General features: G+C 38.6%; 1 protein-coding gene across 2 annotated transcripts in view; it reads left to right on the top strand.

The window, feature by feature from the left end:
* Window positions 1–1769: 1769 nt before the first annotated feature.
* Window positions 1770–27339, top strand: part of celf6 (CUGBP Elav-like family member 6) — a 138537-nt gene continuing 112967 nt past the window's right edge. For both annotated transcript variants that reach the window (XM_033988915.2, XM_033988912.2), the window contains exons 1-2: window positions 1770–2106; window positions 10390–10472. In XM_033988915.2, coding sequence (XP_033844806.1) covers window positions 1857–2106; window positions 10390–10472 — 333 coding nt within the window. In that variant the 5' untranslated portion in view covers window positions 1770–1856. The remainder of the gene's footprint in view (window positions 2107–10389; window positions 10473–27339) is intronic.

Genomic DNA, 27339 nt, shown 5'->3' with positions numbered 1-27339 from the left:
GACGTCCAATTCCCAGTGGAACAACACCTGATAAATGTGCATGCTTATCATACCAGGGAATGTTTTGGGGAGAGGTGGCCACCCTGATGTCTATTTGTGATAGATAATGCTGTTCACTGATATGGGAACACTATTTAAGTCACACAAAAGGCTTGCAAATGTCAAATTTGCATGATGACAGAGGGAAAAGGAATCAAAGTCTTGCATACACATCGTGTAGAAGAATAGTTCATTTAGGTGGGAGAAAGTGCGCTGTTTTCATACAGTATAATTGCTCATGAAGCAAATTTTAAAATAATTATTAGTCAGTACATTGTCACTGTTTAGTTTTCTTTAAACTGTAACAGATTTCAGCAGCAAACTGATAAAAATGTCCACACAGGCCAGAGCTTCTGTCTGAATGTACATTCAGCACCACGGACAGTGACATAGACGGCCCCTGAATCCTAAGTCTGGAGCTCGCTGCAGTTCAAAGTTCTGTTTGTCCACCTCATATATCTTTTACATCCAATATAGAGGGCTCAAACAAGTACATTTGTTTTGAAAAGGCCAAATTGATGCTGCTACATGTTTCTTCTCAGCATGCGGCTATCTTTTTAATTATTCACTGGAATATGCTTTTGATCTGTGCACCTAACAGTGCTGCAGCCTCCCTCTCAATCATCTGAAAAACTCATAGGCTTGACATGAAAAATATAAAGCAAAGTCCACTTGCAAAACAACATCAGCAGCACTAGGTCTAAAAAGGCTAGTATACAGCATTACATTACATCAGCTTAAAAAGGTCATTGCACTCGTTGCATGCATCCATGAATAGATTTTTAGCTCAAACATATTTTGTATTTCTTTTATTCATTATTATTTTAAGTGTACTAAGTCAGAATGTTCTCTGAAAAGGGCATGGGGATTGTATAAAACCACAAGTCAAAGCTGACGTTTTCAGATGTAATCCTTGGAGGAGCACTGCTTTTTTACCTCCTGGGTAGTTAATCACATTCACCTGGTCTCCCAGGTGTAAAATATTCCCTGTTAGATTGTTAGAATGAAAATCAGCAGGGCCCTGGCTCCCGAGGACTGGCTTTGACAATTGTTACCATAGTGAACATTTTGATAATGCTCCACAGCTGTGTCGATCATAACTGCTACTCTGAAGCTCGCGGTCCTGCTGCCTATATTCTTGTGTGACTTCTGGATCAACTGAAAGGCATAATGAAGGCAATTATTTACACAACAGCAAGCTGCATCATAAAAATCAGTGGTGCATACAGACTAATGGAAGACATTAGCATTGAAATCATTAGCGCTCTGTCTATAACAAAAGTAGTGCTGTTATTTAATGGCTTATACCATATTTGAAAGCTCTAAATAGTAGCTCGGATATGGAAATGCTCCTAGCTCACTCCACACCAATGTTTGCGTTCTTACACTGTCCTGTGGCGTCCTCAGCCTCTGCTTTGCTCTCATTGGTCATGCCGCCGCTTATTATGCCATGTGGGCGTGGCTTCATCAGAGGAGTGCGAGTGACGTCACGGCCAGAGTGGCAACTGATGGGACGTGGTGGGTGGATGGCGGGGTGGGGTTAGACTTATAAAAAGAAGATAGAAACACACACAAAAAAAAGCCTAGTTCGTAAAAAAATAAATAATAAAGTCGTCGCGGTTGAGTCCAAACAAGGGAGTTTAGTCCAAAGGGAGAGAAGGCACGGATACGGATGAGCCAGAGGGAGGAGGAAAGGGGACATATAACGAGGAGACTAGGGGGTGTGCGCTGTGCAGTTGTGAGGAGAGAGGGGGGTAGGAGGAGAGATAGAGTGTGGAGAGAGAGAGAGTGGAGAGAGCCGGCCCCATTGAGGAAAGATGGCTACAGTCACTGCAAACGGAGTGCAGCAAGAGAATGGCTTCAGCACCACGAACAGCGCCGGCAGGATGAACGGGCTTACCATCGGCCAGAACACCATCCCCATGAAGGACCACGACGCCATCAAGCTTTTCATCGGCCAGATCCCCCGCAACCTGGAGGAAAAAGACCTCAAACCGCTCTTTGAGGAATTCGGAAAGATATACGAACTCACTGTACTGAAAGACAGGTTCACGGGAATGCATAAAGGTTGGTTCGCTGCACGCTCTGTCTACCCACACTTGAGCTGTAACTCTGATGTCACATATGTTTTGACCGGGGCACTTCCCTCTCACACGTGGAAGTGAAGTGGGGTTAATTGTTCGCGCATGTGAATACTACAGCTGCTTTTGTGTGTTTACATTGGCTCCCGTTAAGGGGGAAGGAAGGGGGCGGGACACGCGTGGACGCTATAGCCGCTGCCGTGCATGTGCTGCCGTGTATGTGCTGCTGTACATGTGCAGGCTCGGTCCTGGCTCGGTGCTGGCTCCGTGCTCGCTCCTCTAGCCCACTTTCTTTAGCACGTCATTAGTGTTGGAAAATAGTGTTTACATGGCAGCTGCATTGTAACGCGGCTGCTCCGTGGGCGGCTGGCGTGCAGTCAGGAAGTACAAAACGGGATAATAGTAGAGCTTGACATCCAGCAGGCTATCTCCTCGTTGGTCCTGTCAAATCCCCTCTAGGTCCGGAGAGGAGTAGTTATTAGTGAAAGATCACAGCTGGGCCTATTCCCTCATCACTAATAACAAAGATTAGTGCCTTTGTTTTACTTAACAGCTGTAGCACTATCTGCAATTTCTGAAATAACCCTAGTAGTACTACTAGAACTTTAATAATGGGAATGTTTGAGAAATAACACTGTTAAATAGAGTACATTTAGTACCATTATCATAGCATAAATAAGCTCATGACAATGATCAATAACACTGTAATAACAACATTTCATTATTCCATTTAAGTACAATTTGGCTCTATATCAATCATAATCAGTAGTTGTAGCATCCATCGAGTTTACCATCACTTGACTACTATAAATAATCTATTCAGAAAGCAAGCAAATTATGTAGGACATGTGTGCCAGTGGCCACAGTTCGTGATCTTATTGATTTGCCTGAATCAAGCGCTCTAGTGGGAGCAGCAGCCTCAACCTGGCTCTGTACTGTGTGCATGGACCCTGAAGGTCTTCATGCGCCACCTGTTCCTCTCCAACTACTATCCCATGTCTATATAGGTCTTTTATACCACTGCTCTGCTCCTCAGAGCCTTATGATCGATTAAAACAATATTCCTCATGTTTGTGGTGTTTACGCCTGTCCTCCAGCATCCCTGAATGTCAACACTTGAAGGAGGACGTGTACCTCGAGTAGGATAATCCTTTTCCAAAGCCAGACTGTATTGCCTGCTCCAATCAGGCTCCTCCAAGGTCCCTCTGATGTATGCATTATGCCCACTTCATCCTGCGTGACATTCAAAGTCACTTTGAGAGCGCAGGCATGCACACTTTTAATAAAATTTCACAAATGCATTATATGGATGAGTTTTTCTTATTGGCCACTTACCTCTACTATGTTCATGGCTCTTGCTGCATCAATGTGTGAGACCTGTTGGAAGCATGCAAATACCACAGTAACAAAATGGGATTAGTTGAGGTTGAAAAGTGAACAGAATATTTATAAGGGGAGAGTTGAAAAAGCTCTCCAGTGAAACATAATGGATAGCTAATCTAACAAGTTTAACATCCGATTGGGTACATACTTTTAATGTTTTTCCCTTTATCAGTATAATTTAAATACATTTCTTTTCACTCTTAAATTTTTATCCATTGCCATATTTTGTTAATGATCACATGACAATATTTTTTATTCATAATTGTACTGAACATTTCTTCTTCATGAGGAATAGTGCAGTATATGAAAGAGTATCCCCAACTTGTTTTGTTCCAAATTTCATCAATTTTCAAGTACAAGATGTATATGTGTGAAATTTGATTAGAATTAAACTCTCTGTGCAGGACCAAATTCTGGATATATTTTGGGTAAAAAACAGGTGACATGGACATCATTTAGTTGAGCCATACAACCTTTATTTTACCATGTATTTCTTGCTGTACTAACCCCCCTAAAAAAATAAATCCCTTGCTGTTTGATTCAGAGAAGTGATAGTAATACAACTGTGTAACTGTTGCATATTTGTGCCTTACAGTGCACCTCACTGTTGAGAGGAATGCTTAATATGTCAGCACACAGTGGAAGGCTATTATGACAAAGGCCTTGGAGGCAGCAGATAACATTATCACAGATTGAATCCACATTTTCTTCATAAGCAGTAACACAAACATATAAGTGTAATAAGAGTAGGACGTTGTAATGAGCTCTGCAGTGGCATCCAAAAACATCAAGTTTATGAAGCTTTAGTGCCTGCATTTAAAACATATTTTTAAATTTAGGATATTAGTTTTAACCAGATGGAGCAAAGTAATATAAAGTAATACCTTTTTCTACCACCTTTTTCCGCACACAGAATTACACCATAATTATAGTCTTAAAGGCAGATCAAAATATGGTGTGTTTGCTCATGACTAATTCATGTGGATTATAATGCATGAATTAGAGCAGATGTTTTGTGCTTTGTGAATTCTAACTTTGGGCATTTTTTGGGATCTCCGGGGACTCATGGTTGTCTTGGGAATTTTCGCTTTTTATATTTTTCAACACCCTGCTGCGGATGTACTGAGGAGGCGGTTGTCTCCAGATCTCCTGCTTGTACAGAAGATTATAGACCATGCAGTTGGACATAGCTTTGTGTGTGTGTGTGTGAGTGGAGCCTTTTGCAGCAAGTGGGATGACTTGACACTATTGCTGGACCAGTGTGCCAGGTTATGCTGTTTAACATGGGCCGTTTAGCTAAGCACTACATTATCATAATACTTAGTGGCAGTGCCAGAATGCATGCATTGTTCAGACACACTGAATGCTGGCGGGGGGCAAATCTTTCGGTTGAGTAGCGGTATCTATCAATCCGTCTCCGGTGCTGAGAGGAGGGACTTAGAGCAAGCAGCACGCAGCCGGGAGGAAGGGAAACAAAGAGTTGTTAAATATTCTCATCCATTCTGCTCTCCTTGGTTGGTCTGCGCAATGTAATTGACTGTAAATAGCCTGGAAAATTGACACAAAAAATCCACTAAGCCATTGAAATGTCAAAGGAAAACCGCAAAAGGGCACTAACGTCTAATTTGAAAGAACTCATATCACTGGAAAAAGACATAGGCCTGGTTTACCTTTGCAAAATACACTGTTTATAATTAATACTGTATGGTGCAAAGTTTAAATTCGGAGTACTTTAGCAGGTATATTTTAAAGGTCAGTGACAAAACAGGGACAAAAATAGTGCATCCATTTGTCTGGATTAGAAGATACGTTTTAACCTATGATACTACTTCTAAGAGTTGTAGAAGTACATGTTTGAGCACCATGTCTTTACCATTGTAACTAGGGCTGGGTGATACTGACAAGTGAATATATCAATATAATTTTGAAGTAGACTAATAACAACAGCCGATGTTATGGAAATTCAACGTCAATTTGTTAAAACACGCCTATAAATGTTGAAGTTTAAGTACAAGACAAGACTATAAAATAATGGCACTAATGCAGACATATCACGTTATACTAGACATTTACAAGATTTTTTGTAGCATTTTTTTGTATTATTATCATTGTTAAAGGTGCTATATATGATGCAAATTTATTCTTGCAAGATTTAAGCCATGTCAGAATGTTGTTACCTCATCAAAAACAGACCTCAAGTTGTATTTTGTTTCATTCTCACATGTTTGAGTAACACGGAAATGTCATGAGACGGTAGTTTTCCAGTTAACAGCTACCTTTTCAAGTTAACAGTTACTTTTCACCATTTGTCCATAGGAAATTCCCAGGCTGAAATTATTCAAATTACTCTAGTGAAGGCGTATGAAGTAGAGCACTTCCTGTATTACCACGTGACATCACAAGGTGGAACAGTGTTTTCAGTTTGACAGAAGAACTCAGCCTAAATATGCAAGGTTTGAGTGCTAAACATGCGTGAATTAAACAAAACACCACACCGGGAATGTTTTTGATGAGGAATCAAAATTATAATATAGATCAGAAAATAGCATAATATGGACCCTTTAACGATACACAGTATTCACATTTGGACATCTTCAAAACAACATTCCCAGTATTATCTATTTTTCAATCATCTGTTCTACTTTGTTTTCCAATTTCTGTTTAGTCATTCCCCAAATCCAGTGCGGGACAATGGACATGTTTGTATGAAGCTGTATCTACGGTGTAGTGCTTTAAAGCGCAGGGCAGTAACTGACAGTCGCTGCAGTGTGAGTGACAGGTGTAGCTTAAGTCTACAGATGACCCCTTTGATCATTAGGAGGAGGCTATGTGGAGCAGACAGCTCTCTGCTCTGAACTCAATGTAGATGGATAGACAGCTAAAGATAGGAGGAGGGTGTGCTGCTGGTAATCTGTGCTAAATACAGGAACATCATGTGTCAAAGATGGGCACTAATTAATCCTACATGTTAGCATAATATATTTGCTGTATTTTTAGGAAAAAATTGAAATGTGTTATTTGTGAGAAGTACTGTAATTACGTCATGATAATATTATGCTATACTATATCGACTTATCGTTCAGTATATTAAAGCTGGAACAATATATTTTGGCCCTCAATATTAATTGTGTGTACAATTTATTTGCAAAAGTGCGGAGATTTAAAATTTTCTTTATCTTTTTTCTTTTTTTGAGCTGTAGAAGGTTGAATAAATAACTTCAATGGCTAATAATGGTTTATTCTGCTATTCATTTGTTGCAGTGTATTCATTTTCTTGTTTACTGAGATCTGTTTACTGCCCTAACCCTAACCCTTGCTTTGTATCAGTGACATAAAGTAGTTTTGATATTTTCTGCATCAGTATATCGTGCCTGAAAACGTATTATCATGACAGGCCTAATTGGGATTAGATATACGTATAAAAAGGGATTTTTTTCTGAGCGCTCATTTCAAACACATTCAAGAACATTTACAGGAATATGAACTGCTAAACTAACACATGTCCCAGCATTTGAGAGCATTTGTTGTGTTTTTTTTTTTTCAGTTACAGGATCCTTTGCTTATATATATACTATTGTATATGTTGTGTGCGTGTGTATATATATATATATATATATATATATATATATATATATATATATATATATATATATATATATATATATATATATATATATATATATATATATATATATATATATATAAAATTTGTTATTTAAGTCAGTGCCAAAGTTGTAATAGAACTTTTTATTGAAGACATTTGCTGAAATTTGCTACGATTGAATCTTTCACAAACTTACTGTGTCTGACTGGATTTTTGTTACACAGATTTCTTCAATTTCATGTGTCTGCTGCCTTGAGAAGCTTTTATTGCCTGGGTGCAAGTAGTAGTGAGCACATTCTAATTTTCATTTTCAAACAAGAACGATCACAAGTAGAAAAGTTCTTTAAGTAATTAGCACAAATGTGTTGAGCAAACGCACTAACACATCTCTCTTTGGAAGTCTTTCCCGCTCGACTCTCAACAGCCTTAAATACAATGTGTTGAACTCCTGTCCTCATCTGAAATTATAGTGAAGTAAATTGTCTTTGATTACCAAAGTATTACTTTCACCCCACTTAACCTTACATAACTGAAGAAGAACTAGCAAAACTTTATTCCCACGAGATGACTTAAAGTGTTTGGTGCAGCAGTACTGGGCCGGTGACATCCTAAATCTTTTTACTCTTGGTTGCATCATTTTAGACAAATTAAAGGAGTGTTTTTGAAGATATTTTTGCATGGCTGAATATAAAGTGAAGGGACACCAAGTCTGTATGACATCAAAAATGAATTTATTCTGTGCCAATTAGTCAACTTAAAGTTTGGAGCTGACAGCTGTAACCCGCTACCAGCTGCTAAATCCCTGTTATCTCCTCCCAAGAATGATGATGTCACTTCTCTTTGGTCTCTCCGCTCATATGGTGTAAAGCAGGCTTACTGAGGTCCAAAGTAGTCTCTGAGCCAAATATGTGTGCACTACCCTATACGTTTTTTGTTTCGGTTGTATTTATTTATTCATTGAAACACCACGTTTAAAAAGAGACCCTGGAAGCTTTTTTTTTTCTTCACTATGATATCACTATTATTATTTTAGTATTTGTCTTTGTGACTGTTGAGATAAGTAATAGTATTGCCAACAGTATTTTTCTCTTTATTTATTTATTTTTTCTTTCAATATATATTCTGTCAGGCTTAGGCGAAACTTTTGGAAGGGTACATTTTATTGCATGTGATCAGTGTGCATAGCGGTGAAAAATATAAAAGCAAATGTCAAGCCAGTGGCGACGAGAGTGTCTTCCCACAATTACCATAAGCTTTAGCGGGACAAGCTCCCGAGGGGGCGCTGACTGTGTCCCACAGTTTTGTCATTTCACAAAGGATGAAGAGTGTTTCCCTGGGCTCCCAAACTTTTCTGCCTCTGCCATGTGGCGCCCTGTTTCATCAGTGTCGTTCAGGTGATTCTTTTCTCCTCTTGAATTACTGCCTCATTGTGGAGGTGGGTGAAGGTTGTAGTGAAAGGAAGCTCGCTTGGCCGTGTGCCAGAGTGCAGTGGTTTCAGGGGTGATGGGTGCTACGCGCTGCAAACTGGGTGTCATTTGTTAATGTATGTGTATGTGAGGAAGTCTGTGTCATTCCCATGGGAATCCTTGGCGGCAGGTGTGACACGTAGTAATGGGAAATTATGCTGCACAGTGCAAAACCTCTGTGAATGGGGTCATCCACTGTCAGCTCCACCAAACACAGAGCAGGCCAAGCACTGGGTCTTTAATGAAAGCTGTCACTTACTGACGTATATTCATTCTCTTTACACTGAATTTTTAAACTTCAAAAGTCTCCCGAGATGGCTGAAGGAATTTTAATTACTGGGTTTTGAAAAGCATGCCTTCTTTCCTGCACAAAACCATAACTATAGAAGTGACATCCAACAAAAAGCAAAGTGAGGATTTTGAGTTCATCAAGTTGTTATAACTTTGCCAGAGGTTTTGTGTTATATCTGAGAATTAGGACTCACATTTGCTCTGTGTACTCCAATGACACAAGTGCACTTTTGTTAATGTGGGTATAGACATAAATCTAATCTATAATATTTTGTCCTCTCCTCACTACAAGAAAACAATTAAAGGCATGTGGCAAATGCTCTTGGAATTTAACATAAGCTACATTTTCCCAAATCAAAAGTCCAAAACATGACATTGTTTTAATAGAGCTGGGACGGGTGATATATAGTACCATAGTAACAGTAACTTCTGTATTCAGTGTATTCAGTGCACAGATATAGTGCTGACTCTGCACTTTGAATCGAGCTCTGTGTTCCAATGAAATATTTGTAGTACATGTTTTTTGAATGAGCAAACATAATAAATAATGGGGACAAATTGAATTGTTTACCTAATGTGCTGTATGCCTATTTTTTATTTATTTAAATCTCGCTTCCTACAACATAACAGTTTCAACTGCACTGTAACAAGCATAAATAAATACCACTAAGCTCTCCACAAAACATCGGACACATAAGGTATTAGACACATTTTTATAAGAACACCCGCCAGCATTTCTCTGCATCAAGGATCAGGTTCAAGGTGATTGTATTGGTACCTTTAGGTACATTTGTTTTGCAGTGTTGCAGCACAAATCATTACAACACATTTCAGTTTATAATCACGGACATACCCCAAAGACAACTCAATAGGTTGTGTCCACATTCAAGAATTGGATGATGTCATAATTCCAGGTGGATGGCAGGGGTCTTTAACTTGACGTATTGTTGTGCCTCCACAAACTTGCCATATTAATCTTATGGCTTTAAATCCTTTCAGCCAACAACAATCATTTCTTTGGGAACTAAGAATGGCACCACTTTCTGAACCTATGCCATAAAGACAATCATTTCACTATTGCTGATTTATGTTGACAGAGGAGACATTTTTGTTACAGTGTGGATAGGCACAGTAATTACAGAGATATTAACCATAAACCAGCTCAAGAAACCTGCAATGTGACAGTTAAACCGAACATTGTACTATAGAATTCTGACCTGTCCTCCAACTCAAACTAATCTTACATGAATACAAGCTATGTCAGCTTCTCAGCTTCTTGTTAGACTTGCATTTTGAAGACTTTTCCCTGTTCAAAAGATATAGTATTTAGTTTAATAGTCGCTATGGCAAGGGTCTTAATTTCCTCATAATTCTGAAACTCATGGATGATAAAGGTAAACAAATATGAGAATGAGCTACTATTAAAAAATAATAATAATAATAATTATGAAAAAATGAGCAAAATGATTTATTAAAAGAGTAGTTGTAAAGCTGTAATCTTTGTGTGTGTCTGTGGATGTTGCAGGATGTGCCTTTCTAACATACTGTGCCAGAGAGTCTGCACTGAAGGCCCAGAGCGCCCTCCATGAACAGAAGACTCTGCCAGGGGTAAGTGCCTCCAATCTGCCCTGTGTGTGTGAGACTACAGCCCCCAGAGCCCCACATCACAGCAGCCCCGGCACATCACACCACCACATCACACCAGAGAGTACAAAGCAAACACTCAACGTCTTTAGATTTGGTGAACAGAATGAGGAAACTAAAAGATTATGACTACTATAAAATGCATCAAGGTTTTAGCAATGGAGATCATATGTTATCAACTGAAGTAGTGTTTTAGTGTAGTCATGATACTAAAACGACAAACTCAATTTTGGTACCAAGGAAAAGGCTCGATACCCGATGCCCGATGCCAATTTTGATACCACAATGATCATTTTTAAATAACAGAAGTAACACGATTGTCATTTTACACTATGGTTGCTATTAATTACACTTTGTACAAAATTTCTTTAAGTATTTTAAAATGTACTTTACAAACATACATTTTTATTTTTCACTGATTTACTGACTTACATTGCTTTCAAACATACATCAAAAATAGTACTGTGTATTTGAGTTACAAATACATACTTTTAGTCCCTCCTTCCTCTTATCTGAAATAGCCACAAATTGGGACTCGGGGAACAACATGTTATGCTAAAGGATTCCATTAACATCCTTGTTTGGCTAGTGACCAATGGTTGCTAAATTAGGCCTTGGAACGAGAGCGGGTTTCTTAGTGACACTCTCCCCTAATTTCCACTCCCCGTTCACACAAACGTACACACACGCGCAGTTACACACTCGCACCCCCACGCATGAGCAGACATAAAACAGTGCAAGTGGCCTATCTCACCTTGCAGTGTCTTATTACACTAATCACCCCGGCGGAGATATTTGATAAGCGCTCCTTCATAACAGCCTGCGTCGTCCTTCCCCTGTCCTCTCACAATATGGCTGCCACACACTCTAATTGCCTTGAGGAATCACACTTTCATTATCACATATAATCAAACAGTAAGTATAAACAATCATTTTTGCCATGTATATCACCATCTGCTGTTTTGCTTTTAATTCCTTTTCCCTTTTTTCGCTCAGCACTGTTATTGTTTGCCTTTGGCGATGAGGCAACTTTTTCAATTAAAATAATGGACCTATTTAAATAACACAGGTAAATTGCAGCCAACAGTGGGTGTTTAAGCCCACCCAGGAGGAGACCCTCGGTGTGGGATGAGGCTGAGCTGCTGCTGTCTGTCTGCACTTGAGCGCTGTAGTGGGGATTGGGCTCTCACATCAGGGGAATTATCGAGGTGTGATTGAATTACACCCACGGGCCGCTAAGTAGGAGAAGCGGCTTCAGCGGACCCTCATACCCCCTGTCTCTCCTTATACCTCTTACCCCACACTGAGACCCCCCTCTGGGGTCACGGATTTAATCCCAATCTGAGGATATCAATTCAAATCTCTTGAGGGATGGAGGGGTGCCAGTGGGGAATACATGAGAAAGATAGAGAGTTGTTTTGTGTTTTGTGTGTTATTATGTCAAATCCAAGATTGAGGCATTTTAAAAGCTTTTTAAAATGGTCTGCTTTGAGATTAATTTATTAGTGTCCAGACTACACCAGGCCTAAAGCCTCGGATCAGCTATTGTCTCATTATAAAATGTGTGCAAGATGAATTAATACAATTTTCAATATTTTCAAGTAATGTATTCCATTATTCTAGTCATTTATTTTGATTGATTGACAGATTAAGGCTCTTAGGTAATGAAGGTCAGAGCAGTCGGACAGTGACATGTACAAAGGTGTAATAGTGAATAATAGATGATATGACATAATATGGCATAACCAAGGAGGAACGACCAGGAAAATTGGAAAAGTTACATTATTCATGTTAATATTGTATTATTATTATTATATTATTGTTATCTAAAACAGAATATACAGAGATTACCTTCAAATTTTCACAAACATTCTCGAGAGGCTGAAAGAACATTTCTATAACATAAAACTATGATGCATCTCCACCACCTACATGTTCCTAAATGTTTACTTGCGCAGTTCCAACATTTGATTGCGTTGACGTTCCCAGTGTAGGCAGCTCCATATAGCTCCTCGCCGTCGTCTTAATAAGTTGTTTGCACTTGACTGCATATCAGCGGTACTTCACTAAGTGTTAGACACACTGGTGCACCGCAGAGAAAATGTCCCTCGGAGACAGGGCTCTCCGGGTCATTACTGCCTCCCACTGCTCCGTAATGAGATGATTGTCATGATGGTCCTGGATAGGTTGTTCCAGGCTCGATGCTGTGCCCTGGCAGAGGCACATTCTTGTTTGTCTTGTGTCTCCAAAGAGGTTAATGGCATGTACTGTGGGGTTTGCGTAAACATTTCCCCCTGTAAGGCTCACAGCGAGGGGTCAGCGCTGCAATCTCAGACAGAGCACGGGCTGCATACAGAGGCCTAATAAAGATGTGCTGTCTTCAGTGTGGATGATGCTGGTGTGTGTGTGTGTGTGTGTGTGTGTGTGAGGATGAAGAGGCTATGGGGGGACGAAGGAGCAGAGGAGCAAAAAACAGGGCGAGGTGACACTTCTGGACAAGCCTCATTGTCACTGTCATGGCCTGGTGCTTTGAAATGCTCACTTGTATAATGTTGCAATTTCACTGTGTTTTCTCACCACTCTCTTGGTCGTGTGGATTTGGGGGTCTGCTTTGGACTCAGTTGTGTGTGGTTGCTAAAAATAATGAGTTAAGTTGAGATACTGGAGGAAAAAAAGACCATATTTATCCAATGGTTTAATAATGTCTTTAAAAAATTACAGTTTATCATCCCCAGCAATGCAGAGTTAGACACGTTGTAATATAAAATACAAATCAAAGCTCTTTTTTAAATTCACAGCAATGTCAACACATCAGTAATATGTCAGAGTATTATCCAGTACAGCCACTTTAAAATAACCTTTGTTGGTTGAATAAAGTAAAGTAAAAGATTTTAGTGTGTTTCAAAGTCTGAAGATTTTATTACATACTTTTGTTCATTCTCAGAAAATGCCATACCTAGGATACCTAATGTTCTGTCCTGGTTAACTTTTTATTTGTCTATTTCAATGTTTTACTCACTTCGTCTTAGAGAAACTTAAAGAAAACTCCCTACAGTGTAAGAATTACTGTACTTGTTAGTCAGAAATAGTACTACTTGGAAGACAGTAGCTCAGTTGGACAGTGTTTGTCCCCTGATCTGAATCCCGCTCTCGATATAAACATCATTGGTAGAGCGGCCCAATTCACTGACCCACAGGATGATACCAGTTCCCACAGATGAATGCTTTCGTTGTGTCCTTGAGCAAGACACGTAACCCCCCTGCCCCCAGTGTGTGTGTAAACTGGTGTATGAATGTGTGTGTGAATGGGTGAGTGGTGCCTCGACGCTTTGATTGCCTTGAAGGTGGAAAAGTGCTATGTAAAAATGTGAAAAGAAAAAAAAAAAAATGTTGAGAGTTCACTGCGTCTCATACTGATATGTGTTAGACATCTCCAGTCTCACCTTTACAAATCAGCACTTATTTCTCTAAAAAAAAAAAACAACAACAACAACTATAACATGCAAGCAATGGATAAATGTATAAAAGTTGAATTATATCCATTCAAAGCATTGTATTGGTTTCTTTAGTAGCTTTTTTTTTTACATTCAGATAAGCCTTCTGACTGCAAAGGCTGAAAAAGACACTACTGGACAAGCCTCATTGTCACTGTCATGGGCCGATGCTTTGAAATGCTCGCTCGTATAATGCTGCCATTTCACTGTGTTTTCTTCCAGTGTGCTGGCCGTGTTATTGTGCAGCCTGCTTGGGACTTGCTTGTGTGTGACTGTCGGGGCAGCCCAAATGCTAATTTTGTTCCAGTGAGGCATCTGGCATTTAAAAAATAGCAACTATTCTTAGGGGGTGCCACGATATTCAAATGTAGTGGCCTAATGAATGAAAGGATCAAAGATAATAGATCTGACTTATTCACTTATGTCAACTATATTATAATGCAGCTTTCAAATGCATATATGCATTATAAAAGGGCCCTTAAGCCTGCATGGCGGACATGAAACCACCTTCCAAAACAAAGCCAAGTTTCATGTTGACATGCTTAAATGTGGTTGTGGGAGACATTTCCAAGTATCTACTAGTGCACAGCAAAGCAATTAATTTTTCTATGATTATTAATGACCATTTAAAACATCTGAGTTTAGTGGGGCAGTTTTGACAATATTCTTATTAAGAATATAATGAATTTAGCCTTTGTGCTAATGCAAAAGTACGACAATACAGTCATAAGAGGTCACAAATCAATTTAGGCCAGGCCCAAACCTTGACAAATAGGGATTGTGTGTCAGGAATGGAATTTATCTTAAAACAGTATCAAATCAGAATGCAAACCACAGCATGCTAAGAAAATGAAGTGCTTTACTGAAACAAAAAGCCAAAGTATAAAGTACTATTTAACTATAACAATCGCGTCCCAGCTTTTACACCTGTTTGGACAATTAAAATTCTTATATATCACTCAATCAACAGTAACCAACATTTAATTGTTCCATATCATGACAGGCAGTGCATATAGCATTGTAATTGATTGAGATGGATAAATAAATTGTGCATAAGAAGTGTTCAATTGGGGGTAAAATTACAGTCAGGAAATGAGACGATTCATTATAAACACAAACGCTTGCCTAAACATTCTCACATATATTTTCCGTTTCAAAAATTCCCACTGCTAGGAGAGCATTTGGGCCCCCCTCGCTGGGATGCAGGTATTTACATGTTGGCACGGCGCCACACACTATAGGCCCAGCAGTGAGACTGCGAGCAGGCACCGATATTTATATCTGTGTGTTCTCTCAGCAGGGGGGGCACCATCTTAAATCAGCTCCAGATTGACTATGAATTTTCACTGCACCATCAGTCACTTCATTGGCTTATTTACTAAATCTTGTACTGTGTGTAAAGCGTTAAGGGTGTCACAGGGGAATACGGCGCTGTCTGTTGTGGCTGGGGCGGGCACTGTTTACATGCTTTGATTAATTGCATGTAAAGAGCATAATGAGCGCTGGATGGCCTATGCATCAGATCCCGCTGTTACACATTGTACTGTAGATGTAATCAGAGGTGTGGAGGATTCTTGCCCTTGCTTGTTGAATTTGTTGTCTTTACATTACATTCAATGTACTGCTGGATTAGGGCAAAGAAGTCAAGTAACCATGTTAACTTCACAAAGTGTAGGTTAAAGAGTTCACCTTCAGTGATGGAATGTATCAAAGTAAAAGTAATAAAGTACTGTACTAAAGTATAGATTTTATGTGTCTGTACCTAAGTACATTTAAAGGTGGATACTTTTGGCTTTTATGCCTCTATATTTGAGAGAAAATAGCTGTACTTTTTACTCCACTACATTTTTGAATTGAATATTTTTTGTCATAGTTTGAGACCTGCTGAAAAGGGCTGGGGGTTTATTTTTAACACATTTGTAACAAAAATATAAAAGAAAAACAACTAGAAAAAACTATCAATTCAGTGGTTTTGTTGAACAAAATTCAGTACAAATCTTTATCAAAATCAAGAAGCTGTATTAGATGACAAAAAATGTTCAAAATACTTTTCCATTTTTACTCTTTACGTACATTTTTAAACAAGTACTTTAATACTTTTACTTAAGTTGATTTTTTCATACTTTACTTGAGTATTCCTTTGCTCTGGTATCTGTACTTTTAGTTAAGCAAGAAAATTGAGTACTTCTTCCACTACTGTTGACCTTAAATGGCAGATTATTTGGTAAAGTAATTGGGTTTTTTTTATGTTGCGCTATTCCATTGAATAGGTTGTTAAAGTATTTGTTTTGATTGGGATGGTGCACGCTTAAGAAAGATGCAAATAAACACCCACGGTATTGTGCCATGGACTAATTTCTATCAGCTGTATCCACATTTGCACTCACTTATTCAGAGACCAGTGATGAGAGGTAATAATGAGGTAATGAGATAATACGACATTAAAATCTGATGTGTATCATTTAATGGGCCAAAAAATGTACAAACTTTTTTTCCCTTTCAGTTTGGGGCATGTTCTGCAATGTAATGCAATGGCATTAACATGACTAATACAGTATACTCAGAATGTTAATGTAATATATATATATATATATATATATATATATATATATATATATATATATATATATATATATATATATATATATATATATATATATATATACATACATACATTCTACACTCCAGGGGAACAGAAGATGTTGTACTATAATTTGGGGGTCACAGAACTCATATATATATATATATATATATATATATATATATATATATATATATATATATATATATATATATATATATATATATATATATATATATATATATATATATATATGAGTATATATATATATATATATGAGTTCTGTGACCCCCAAATTATAGTACAACATCTTCTGTTCCCCTGGAGTGTAGAATGTTTGGACGAGTGCTGGCCAGTGCATGGTTTCCTCTTCGGCCAATTAGTTGCAGTGTTCACGTGTAACAGGCATGCTAATTGGCTGCTGCTGAGGCTCAAAAGCCAATTAAATATTTCCCCGAAAAGAGATGTGTGTATATGTGTGAGGCTTTCTTTTTGTTCTTACCCTTGGCTCTCTAAGCTTCTCAGCTCTCCACAGTACTCAGCCCCATTGTGTTTCTGCACATTTTCTCCACAAAATGAGTGTTAAGTGGCACCACAACCTTACACTTGTCATTTACACGGTATGGATTTTTCTGTGGAAACTAGGGATCCATTTCTTGGTTTGTGAGTGAGCCAGCAGTACCTGACCCCAGTATCGACTGTGAAGAAGATATTGCAAAAAAGTTACTGTCTTGTTCTTCTCACTGGTGCCTCTTTTAGTTGAGAAAAACTTGCAAAATGATATAATGTGTACTGTGAAGAAGAGAATATTAGCACGTTAGCCCAAGTTTAATCCTATGTAAACTTTAATGGCAATGTACAAGAAAAAAAAAAGTCGAAGTTATTTACTAGAAACACCGAGAAGCCATGAAATTGTCCAGTCATAATTTGGTGGCCCGGTTTGTACAGTTACAATAAATAGTATATGAGAACATGAGCAGAAAACATTGCATCTCATTTTAGAGATAGCTTTTGTCTGTTGAGTTGTAAACATGCACATTCAGTAACTGCCTCAACAGAAACATTTAGAATTGGAGTTGTATTGTGTGTTACCACATAGTAGCTGAGTGTAGAATGGTGCCTTGTCCAAAGTCTGCTCCAGCACAGTAAGTCCAGTCCTAGACAGACATGCAGTTTAAACTAATAACACAGGCCACACACGGCTGTTGCCCATTCTTTTAAAGGACAAATTGTGTTCTGTTACTGATCAATTTGTCCTCTGTGCCAGATTTGTCAACCTCCAGTGCCCCTGAGCGTCTGCTATTATGAGAGAAAAAAAACGCTCGGCCAGTGGACGTGAGACCTCTGCAAAAGCTCGCCTCTCTCTCCTCGTCATCAATTATGTCTATATCATTTTCTTTCTGTGGCTCGCTTTAAGAAAGAAATTAGAAAGGCCCATTGTTTTTCTTATCCCCTTGGGAAGAAAGCATTTACTAAGCTACAGCACGGTGCAAGCCATCGCACCGATTAGAGAGTGAATGGAATCACAATCGGGGGATGCTTGCGAGCGTCTTTTATTATGTGACTGGTGGCCCTGAATATTGCACCAAAATTAATTTTGTTCCATCTGATGGGATTTTCAACCTTGGAGAGTGCAAAATGTTAATAGTGACAGGCAGAGGGGCGGACATGGTAGAATAGCTGTTTTTATTTTTTCGTCACTGCCAGGACTGGGCACAAACAGAGCTGCTGTACACAGCCAATAAATGACCTATAAAGATGGCAGGCCAGAGGCGGCACAGATGAGCCGCACAGATAGCACTTTAAAGGCTCATGGCACAAAAGGACATTACAACCTGTTCCACTTGTCCTTTTGGTCTTCAACTTATTCTATGCAGAATTTTAGGATAAATATATTCAAATAAAAGACAATTCATTTAGATGTTAAACTGTAAAAAACAATTCTGCTCAGCAATAACAAACTTATTTATCTCATAAAACCATTTGTACAACAATATTACTTCCTTGATAATTAAACTGTCGCATGTTGCATGTTTTCACTGCATGTACTATGTCCTCATCAAAAACAGATGCTGTGAGTTATTTAATTTATGTTTGAGCATGTTTGCGCATCCCCACTGTATTACATTATCTGTAGTAATCCAGAGGAGGTTGTGCTCTCTGTTTTAAAAGTTCATCTTCACCAAATTCCCTCTTATCATTTTAGCACTAATTACTTTACGCACCAACACTGATGCCAGGAGGAGAACTATTTAAGTTTTCATTTACATGGCTGCTCAGTCCAGCAGTAGCTGGAGTCCATGCGCCCTCTGCTGTTTTCTTCATGCACACAAATCTGTTAGCAGTGAAATATACATTTTTATTGCATCTATTAATGTAACAATAGCATCCACAATCTTATTACATTGAAAAGAATAACATTATTTTACAGTTCCTAGTGTCTCTGATGAAGCTTCCCTGCCACAGACGCCCAGGGATTACATCCTTGAACATTATATTTACTTTTATTTCTACCTGAAATCTGCTTTTTAAATCCCTCTTGTCCTCAGGGTGCCCTCCGTACCCGTCTCTCCTCAGTGGAGTCAGCCTGCGAGCTAGCTCCTGTGCTAATTCATGCACTTCTTTAGCTGTAATGAGGCAGAACTAGTAAATGTGGGGACAGCATTGTTAACATTGCTGCTTCACCGGCAAAGAGGAGAAGGCTGACAAATAGCAAAAGCAGCGATGGAAATGAGCCTTGTGCACTGTCATACCTTGAGGAATGATGCTTTTAGTGTTCCGCGTGAGCCTCCATCACTGTCTCTCCGATACGCCACGCAGCCAGATATGACATTTCCTAAACCAATTAAACATCAAAGATCTGATTGCATTAAGTTCAGGCTTTTTGGCAGGGAAGGCTCAGCAATGGGATAAACAAACAGAGTAAAAAATGGATTCTGGAGCGTATTTTTGCCTCATCGAAGAAAAAGAAAAAGTCTTGGGATAAAGCCAATTAAATCTAAGACAAACAAGGTGCTAATCTGTGAGTCAGGTATTTGAAAGGCGTCTGGTGGAGGGAAAAGGTAGTCTCATTGCAAACAGATGTTGACAGCCCACATTCAGGTGGTAGTGCTGTCTTTTGTGGAACAGACAGATGTGAGGTTTGAAAAATCCAAAAAGGCACCAAAGCGATCTATATGTGTTTGTTCAATGGAAGAAAATGGAAAGGTATGGCAGCAATCACCAGACCATTTTTCCCTCGTTAACTTCTATAATGATGGACACTTAAAATACAGTTGTTTTTTTTATTGCATTTAAACATAATAATAATCCTTACAATAGATAAACAAAATACCATATGCTGCACCATATGCTTTAGTATTTAAAAATGCAAAGTGGCTTGATTCTTGCTCTGACCCAGTTTTATCATTGGGCAAGACATTATGAGGTTTGTGGTGGGTGGTTTAATAAAAAATGCAATTTTATTTAATAACAGTTTCTGAAATTTTATAAACCATTAAGTTAGTAAAGTTTTTCACCTAGTTTTGTCTTTTGGACTAAGAATAAGTGCACTATGGACACAGCTGGCTTGACCTCACCGTGTTAAATTTATTATCTGCAAGTTTATTTGATTTTTTTTCGCCAGTGGATTGCAGATGTATCCCACCTGTGATCTCTGGTCTTCTTTAGGCCAAAAGTTCAGACTGCAGTAGACAGCATCTAGTGGTAATATGTGAGAATACAACACTGGTGAGTCGAGGATGAGGATCGTAGCTTTAAACTCTTTTTAAAAAAAACGTCTATGGGAAAAATGGGCACTTCGGGAACCACAACAGGCTTTAAAGTTCGAGGGACTGCTGAGCTCCTTACACCCACTTTGTTTACTCCAGTCACAGGGAAATGATACCAGGCATACTTATCAACTATCAACTTACTAATATACGTTGATAGTTACAATTGATTTGATGTGTGACGATGTTTGTAAGAGATGTTTGTGAGTTCATTTTTATTATTTGCTTAAAGTAGCGTAATAATTCTGCTTTGACTTGACATATGCCTAGTTATTTTGTATGTATTTATAAGCCCACCCACTCGTATTAATAATGAGAAAAAATGAAAATAAATAAATAAACCATCTAGTGAACACAACAGAACAAAGACAAATTGATGAGTCACCATGGCAGGGACGGGACACTGAAAAGAGAGGCTTGCACCACTCGCATAATTAGCAACCTAGCTTCACCGGGGACAAACTCCTCCATCAGCGTGTCCAAAGGATTAACTACGGCGTGCTGCTCCTTATCTGGCTATACCCTGCTTCCCTTTTAAAGGAAACCAAAACGACCTTGCGCTTGTTTACATGCTGATTAAAGACAGAAGGGAGAGGAGCTGTGATGGCGAGAAAGTCAAACTGTAATCAGAGGAGTTTGTTAAGTGAAGTATTTTGGGCTCACACGGGCTGCTGGCTTGTGCGTGCATTCTCAGCAGATAGAGTGAAAAAAAAAAGAAAAAAAAAGTAGAGCTTGGGAAGAAGTGTGTCACCGCTAAAGCAACACAGAAAAACAAGGCGCTAACGAGCAATGAGTGGGCTGGGACAAAGGAGACGTGAGTGTGTTTGTTTGGTGAAGGTGCCGCGCGATAAAAAGTATGTTTTGCGTGGGTGCTTCCATTAGTTAGCCGGGCCTGTTTTATTGCATTGGGACTGACTGCTGCTGCTCGGGCCCTGGCAAGAAGTCGGTTTATATTCAATAGCATTTGCATGGCATGTTGTGTAACTGAGATTGTGTTGTGTTGAGTTCATAAACATTAGAGGAAGTTTTCCGAACGCGGAGCAAGGGGCATTTGCGCAGTGTTGCATTCACTGCGCTCGGAGCGTTGGGTTGAAGTATGCAGTGTTTTTATATGCATTTTAATAAAGATCATTTCCATAAAGATTGGAAATAATGCTGATATTTTTGTTCTAATCATTTATGTTACCGAGCCCCTCTGGCTGGAGCAAGTGTATATGACCATATGGTGCTGAACTACGAGAATATAACCGATGATTTTGAACAATAGAGTCATGCTGGTAGAGGCCAACTGCATGAAATAAAGTCAAATTAATGCAGGCAAAGTAATCCGTGTGGTGAAATCATAGACTGTATAAAGAAGTGTTTGGCTCCAGTGAAATGAAACTCATCGCAGTTAGCAGTTACAGGGGCAAATTTGGAGTTGATTTCCATATTTGGCAGTCCGACTTTGAGTATCATAGCAACCAAAGAGCCAATCTGGAGCGAGACTGTTAAAAGTAACAGCACCGCTGGTTTAGCAATTGGAGTGACCATGGGGAAAGCAGGTGCCCGATTTGTCTGTTATTAACGCTTATATCTTTATTAACGGACACAATAGCGAAATAAAAGCAGGATCATGTAGAGCGGGACAATACGAACATTTTTAGTCCAAAATGAGGCTGACAGCAGCAGTTACAGAGAGAGGAGCAACTGTTTTTCAATACAAAGTGAATTGGAGCCGAGTCGATGGAAGCACGCCCATGCTCACTTCCTATTTGGTACACGGCAGCTAGCAGGTTAGCTATGTCCGTTTATATATGCAGTCCATGGGTGAAATTGCTGTAGAATAGTTGTCACAAAAAACAAAACAAAAAAATAAAAAACAAGCTTCCACACTTACATTTTATGACATATATTTTAAAAATGTAAACTTTGAAAACAGTGAAATACCGCTGTTAAACATGTGGCTTACTGCAGCTAATAAACATGGAGTGTGCCGTTCCAACAATCCCATTTGGTTAACAGAGAGATTATTGCAGCTTTGAATGCACTAGTGTTGCTCTTGTGTAGTTCATTACTGTAGTTGTATATCTAGCTGTACAGGAAACATTTCTACAGTTGTGTGCTGTATTTCTGCTTTCCTCATAAACATTAGTTGAAGTTTTGGAAGCCTAAGCAAGGGCCATTTGCACATTCAGTTATTCTGCTCCGAGCACTAGGCTAAAGTATGGAGTGTTTTTACATGCAGACAGCTCATTTTAATAAACAACATTTCCATAAAGATCTGAAACAATGCTGATTTTTCCGCTCTTATTGCTGCGCTTAAGATTTTCGGAGGCTATGAAGGCCACATATCTCCAGCTGCGATGGATTTATTCTTCTTTTAACTTTTTCTTTTTAACTTGGTTACGTTCTTTACAGCCATTTTGGGAATAAATGTAATTCCTGTTTGAAATGAATGGAGGTGGTCTGGAAGTCAATGTCAAAAGTTTATAAAAAACTCACAGGAGGAGGCCGTGCAAAGCTTTAAAATGAATTTCCAAGTATCTCTATAGCTCTTTAATGTAATATTATTGTTGAATACACAGGTGAGTATGTAAATGATGAGATTATTGGGGTTGATTTGGATTAAGTAAATTCAACATCCTGCTTATATTCTCGGGAGTTGTATTGTTGCAATTGAAGGTATTCCTATGTTTTAAACTTTACATATCGGTTTTCCCATTCAATTTTATAGACAATTTGAAGAAAATATAGATGATAAACAATAATACTGAAACTAATTAAACAAATTATTGACACAGTACAGGGCATACAGGGTTATCCCCAAACACTACACTCTAAATGTAGAGTATGGGTAAAAAACAAACTGCAGTAAATAAACAGCAGAATGAATCACTTCTGTTGTTAGTTTGTATCTATAATGAGTCATAGAAGTTATTTATTCAACCCTCTTCAGCTCAGATCCAATAGTAGAACAGAAAAATCCCCAAAAGCTCCTCTGTAGTACAAAGAAAAAGTATTCACGATAAATACTGACCCCCAAAAATGATTGTTCCATGTACTGAAGGATAAGTCAATGCAGTAATTATAGTGACAGGTTTACCATCAGGCTTAATACAGTGTTTTTGTATGTTGTTTTACGGTGCATTCTGTGTCACTTGATCATTTCTTTGCTGATTGGGTCTATCAATTCACATTCAAGGCTGTCATGACGCTGTTTGTTTTGTTACACATCCGGGAAATTCAGCTCATTGAGGATGGGTAATTTATCTTCATACAAATTAGAACATTGAACCCATCTCCCTAATTAAACTATACAGCGCCAAACTGCCAAAACTACATGCACATTGTTCAGGCAAAAAGCACCTGAAAAGAATCTTAGTCACTTTACTCTTGTTGGCCCTGTCTGACAATGCAGCTGCTTCATCCGGCTCAACCAGATATTCTGTTATACATGTATAATCCATTATTTAAACGATAATACAAAAAAGAGGCTAGTAACGCTTTAATAAAACTGTACTTCTTTGTTTTCAGACACAATTTTACACTCTTACTTGAGAAATATATTCAACAAAGGATCTGTACGCTTATTAAGTAAAAGTAGTCATTTGTAATTTTCAAATATTCACTGTTTATCCTTTGAAAATACTAGATTTTGTATATTATTTAATGTTTTTCTATTTCTTTCTATTATATTGACTTCAAATTATACGTCAGATGTCATATCCAGTTGCATTTTGTCATCTCATTTTTTAGACCAATAATTTGAAATTTTACTTGAGTAATATTATTTTTGAAGTAAAGGTATCTGAGAACATTTGAACAATCCTGCCCACCTTTGTCAAAAACACATTTATTAAGACTGCTGACCAACTATGAATGCCTTGGCTAGCTCCACTTTTTATCCACTTGTGTTTTTTTTGTTTTTTTTCCTGTATTCTTGTAAATGCTGCTTTTCTACTTCTCTAACTAGCTTACAAAAGTCTGCTTGGGGAGAATTTTGACCTGTAACTAATGGGCACTCATGTAACACTGTGTTTCCTAATGAGCATGAAAAAGAAAAAAAAAAAAAAAAAAAGCTAGAGGGAACACATGCTCGATACAAAGGAGAAAGTTGTGATGAGAATTTGCGGCTCAAGTTCGCCTTCAATCCACCTGCCACTGCACCAGAAGCTACTGACGGTGAGGTGTCGGGAATAGCATCAAGGCTAACACCTCCCCTCCTGCTTATTAATACATATCTCGCCTAGCCACTTCCTATCACTACTTCAGCGAGACACACAAACAGGGCTCCGTGCATTAACAAAGTTCTCACAGCTCCCCGGCTTGTACCAAACAGCGGACACACACGCTTTTTCATTGGTAACTTACACACACACTTACACACAGCATATTGTCAGATCAATATTGCATTAGTGCGCTATGTTCTCCTGCGAGAGGTTACAGTGATAGGTGAGAGGGGTGTGAGTAAGAGACCTTGCGGGGCGCGTGCAGTGGCCGGGCACACGGGGCACATCTGCGGAGACTTTGTCGGCCCTGACAGCTAATTTCACCTCTTGACTTCCACACTGTCACTTTATGGCCCGCGATCATATACAACATGTGTACAGGTACGTCGGCCCGTGTGTACCGCGTGTGCCGAGCATGTGTCGGAACGCAAGCAGAAGGTATGGCTCCTCTGGGACTGTTAACAAATGTAACAATTGTGTAGCGGAAATCCATCTCTGCGATATAGTCGATAACGGCATAAAACGTACTGTAATGTGAAGACAAAGCAAATGAAAGGAAGGCTTATCATAAATTCAATAACAGAGAATACTATATTTACAACATTGGTATAATGCCTCAAGATTGTGTGTTTTTAATAATAGATGTGGCTCCTCCAATAGAACTGTTTTGTGCTCGGTTGTGAATACAAGTTTGCTCCCTGATTTTTTTACTGAAACACATTTGGGAAGAAAACAACACAAGACAGGCACAAACCAAGACAAAAAAATAAGCTTGAATCTATTAGGATAGGATTTTAAAAGTGCATTGTAACTTTTTTTTTACGTGAAAGGCTCCATAGCGTAACTTTAAGCTTTTCTGTCACCATGGAAGCAAGCAAGTGACGCCACCAGGCCATGATACAGGTCAGATCTGTGGAGAAGTCAATCCACTAACAGTAATAACGCATGATTTTCAAATTATTTTTAAGCAATAAAAATGCCAGTAAGTAACAAAATGAATAACTAAGCAAGTGAAGGACACCCACACTAGAAATGTTACAAAATGCAACTTTAATTTCTAACAGTCATTTACTTTAACTAAAAAAATGTGCAGAACTTTGTGCATTTATTACAGCATAAATTACACAGCTGCTAAATGCTGAAAACACTGAGTATAAACTAAACTTACTCTTTTTTTTTTTTTTTTTTTTTTTTTTTGCTTTTTATTTTGAAACAGTCAAGGACAAAACCGCTTTCATTTCATCCATCCAGGTGCATGCCATTTATATGTGTTTTCATTTCCTACATCCCCTCCTTGCTGTGTCGGAGTCCGTATAGGTAGAAGAGGAGTGCAGAGGAGTCCTTGATGCTGTCCGCAGTTTTAGTTTTTCCTTTTAAAGTGTATCATTAAAGCAGTCTGAGCAGCCCTCCACACCCCATAAAGTGAGAGTGCCATGCCAGGCCAAGTCGCACGCACCAACGCATTTACAGCACGCTCACACACTTTTAACACACCTTGTCCTCTCTGGCTTTTTCCTCCCAAATTGCTTGCTATATCTGTTTATATTATATTACTCACTCCATGCTTTACTACTTTTTTGCCCCTGATAAGTATTGACCGCTATTTCAACCGCCCCATTTAGAACTCCCTGTACCTTTTTTTTCTTTCGCTCCCCTCTGTCAAATTCTTTCAACAAGGAGCTGGAGCGCAACATTGAAAAGGTATAATCAATGGAAAAGCACCACTTAGGGGGCCCATTTGACGCATACTGTAGGGCAGAGTTGATTCGAGGGGGTAGATTAAGTCAAGCCTCATTTCAGATCCTCCCCAATTAGTCATCCAGCTCGTGCCCTCCATAACCCTCTTTCTTCGGGAGGTGCTGGTGCAGTTCTAACTATGGATGAGTTGAAGATGAACTACCCAATTTTACTCCTCTGGTCCAGGACGTAGTTAGAATGGAATGTGTTGCCAGCACTACTTCCAGGGCATTGTAAAAATAGCAGCTAGGCTTGTCTGGACTTCACTGTTTCAATGCAGTACAATGCAGAACAGAAATAGGGTAGGGATGTTTTGTTGTTTTATGTTTTTATTTTTTATTTGTTAATTTTTATTTATTTATTTATTATTTATGTTTTTTTATTTATTAATTTAATTTTTTATTTTTTTGTATTTGGAAGGCAAATTGTGTACAGCACGTTTTATTGTATTTTGCGTTATTTATTTATTTTTTTTTCCTTAAATTGCATTATTTTCCATGCAGCTATTAGCACCAATCTGTCAAGTTGCAAGTCAGATCTGTGGAGAGAAGAGCCCCATAGAAATAAATAGGAATAATGTATAATTTTCAATTTTCAATTTTTTTTTTTTTTTTTGGCAAGCTAAACACCAGAATAAATGCAAAATAGATGTTTAATGCTATTCCGTGGAACATTTCAGGCAGAGCAGTAACACCTCCATGGAGACTCCCCATCAGAAATTTGACATAGTACATCTTTAAGTATTGTAACCTAAAAAAAAGCTCATATTTTAGCCTAGCGCTTATGTCTACCTTAATAAAGTTCACACCAATGCAAAATTCTTCTATATATTTCATCCCTTTCCTCTTTACTGCAGTATGTGGCTGTTTGTCCCCTATAAGACAAATCTAGTACTAGCTACTCTTTCTGTAACTTCCCTCGGCAACCATTATTCAACAGCCAATAAGAGCATCATTTATTGAAGTAAGAGCACACCACAACACATAATAGTGCAGTCAGTTATGCATTATAGCTTCTACACTACACACTTGTTAATTG

Source organism: Periophthalmus magnuspinnatus, chromosome 3 (genome assembly GCF_009829125.3).
Source record: "Periophthalmus magnuspinnatus isolate fPerMag1 chromosome 3, fPerMag1.2.pri, whole genome shotgun sequence".
Taxonomy (NCBI): Eukaryota; Metazoa; Chordata; class Actinopteri; order Gobiiformes; family Gobiidae; genus Periophthalmus; species Periophthalmus magnuspinnatus.
Note: the sequence above shows the minus strand (reverse complement) of the source record. Positions and strands in the feature narration are given on the sequence as shown.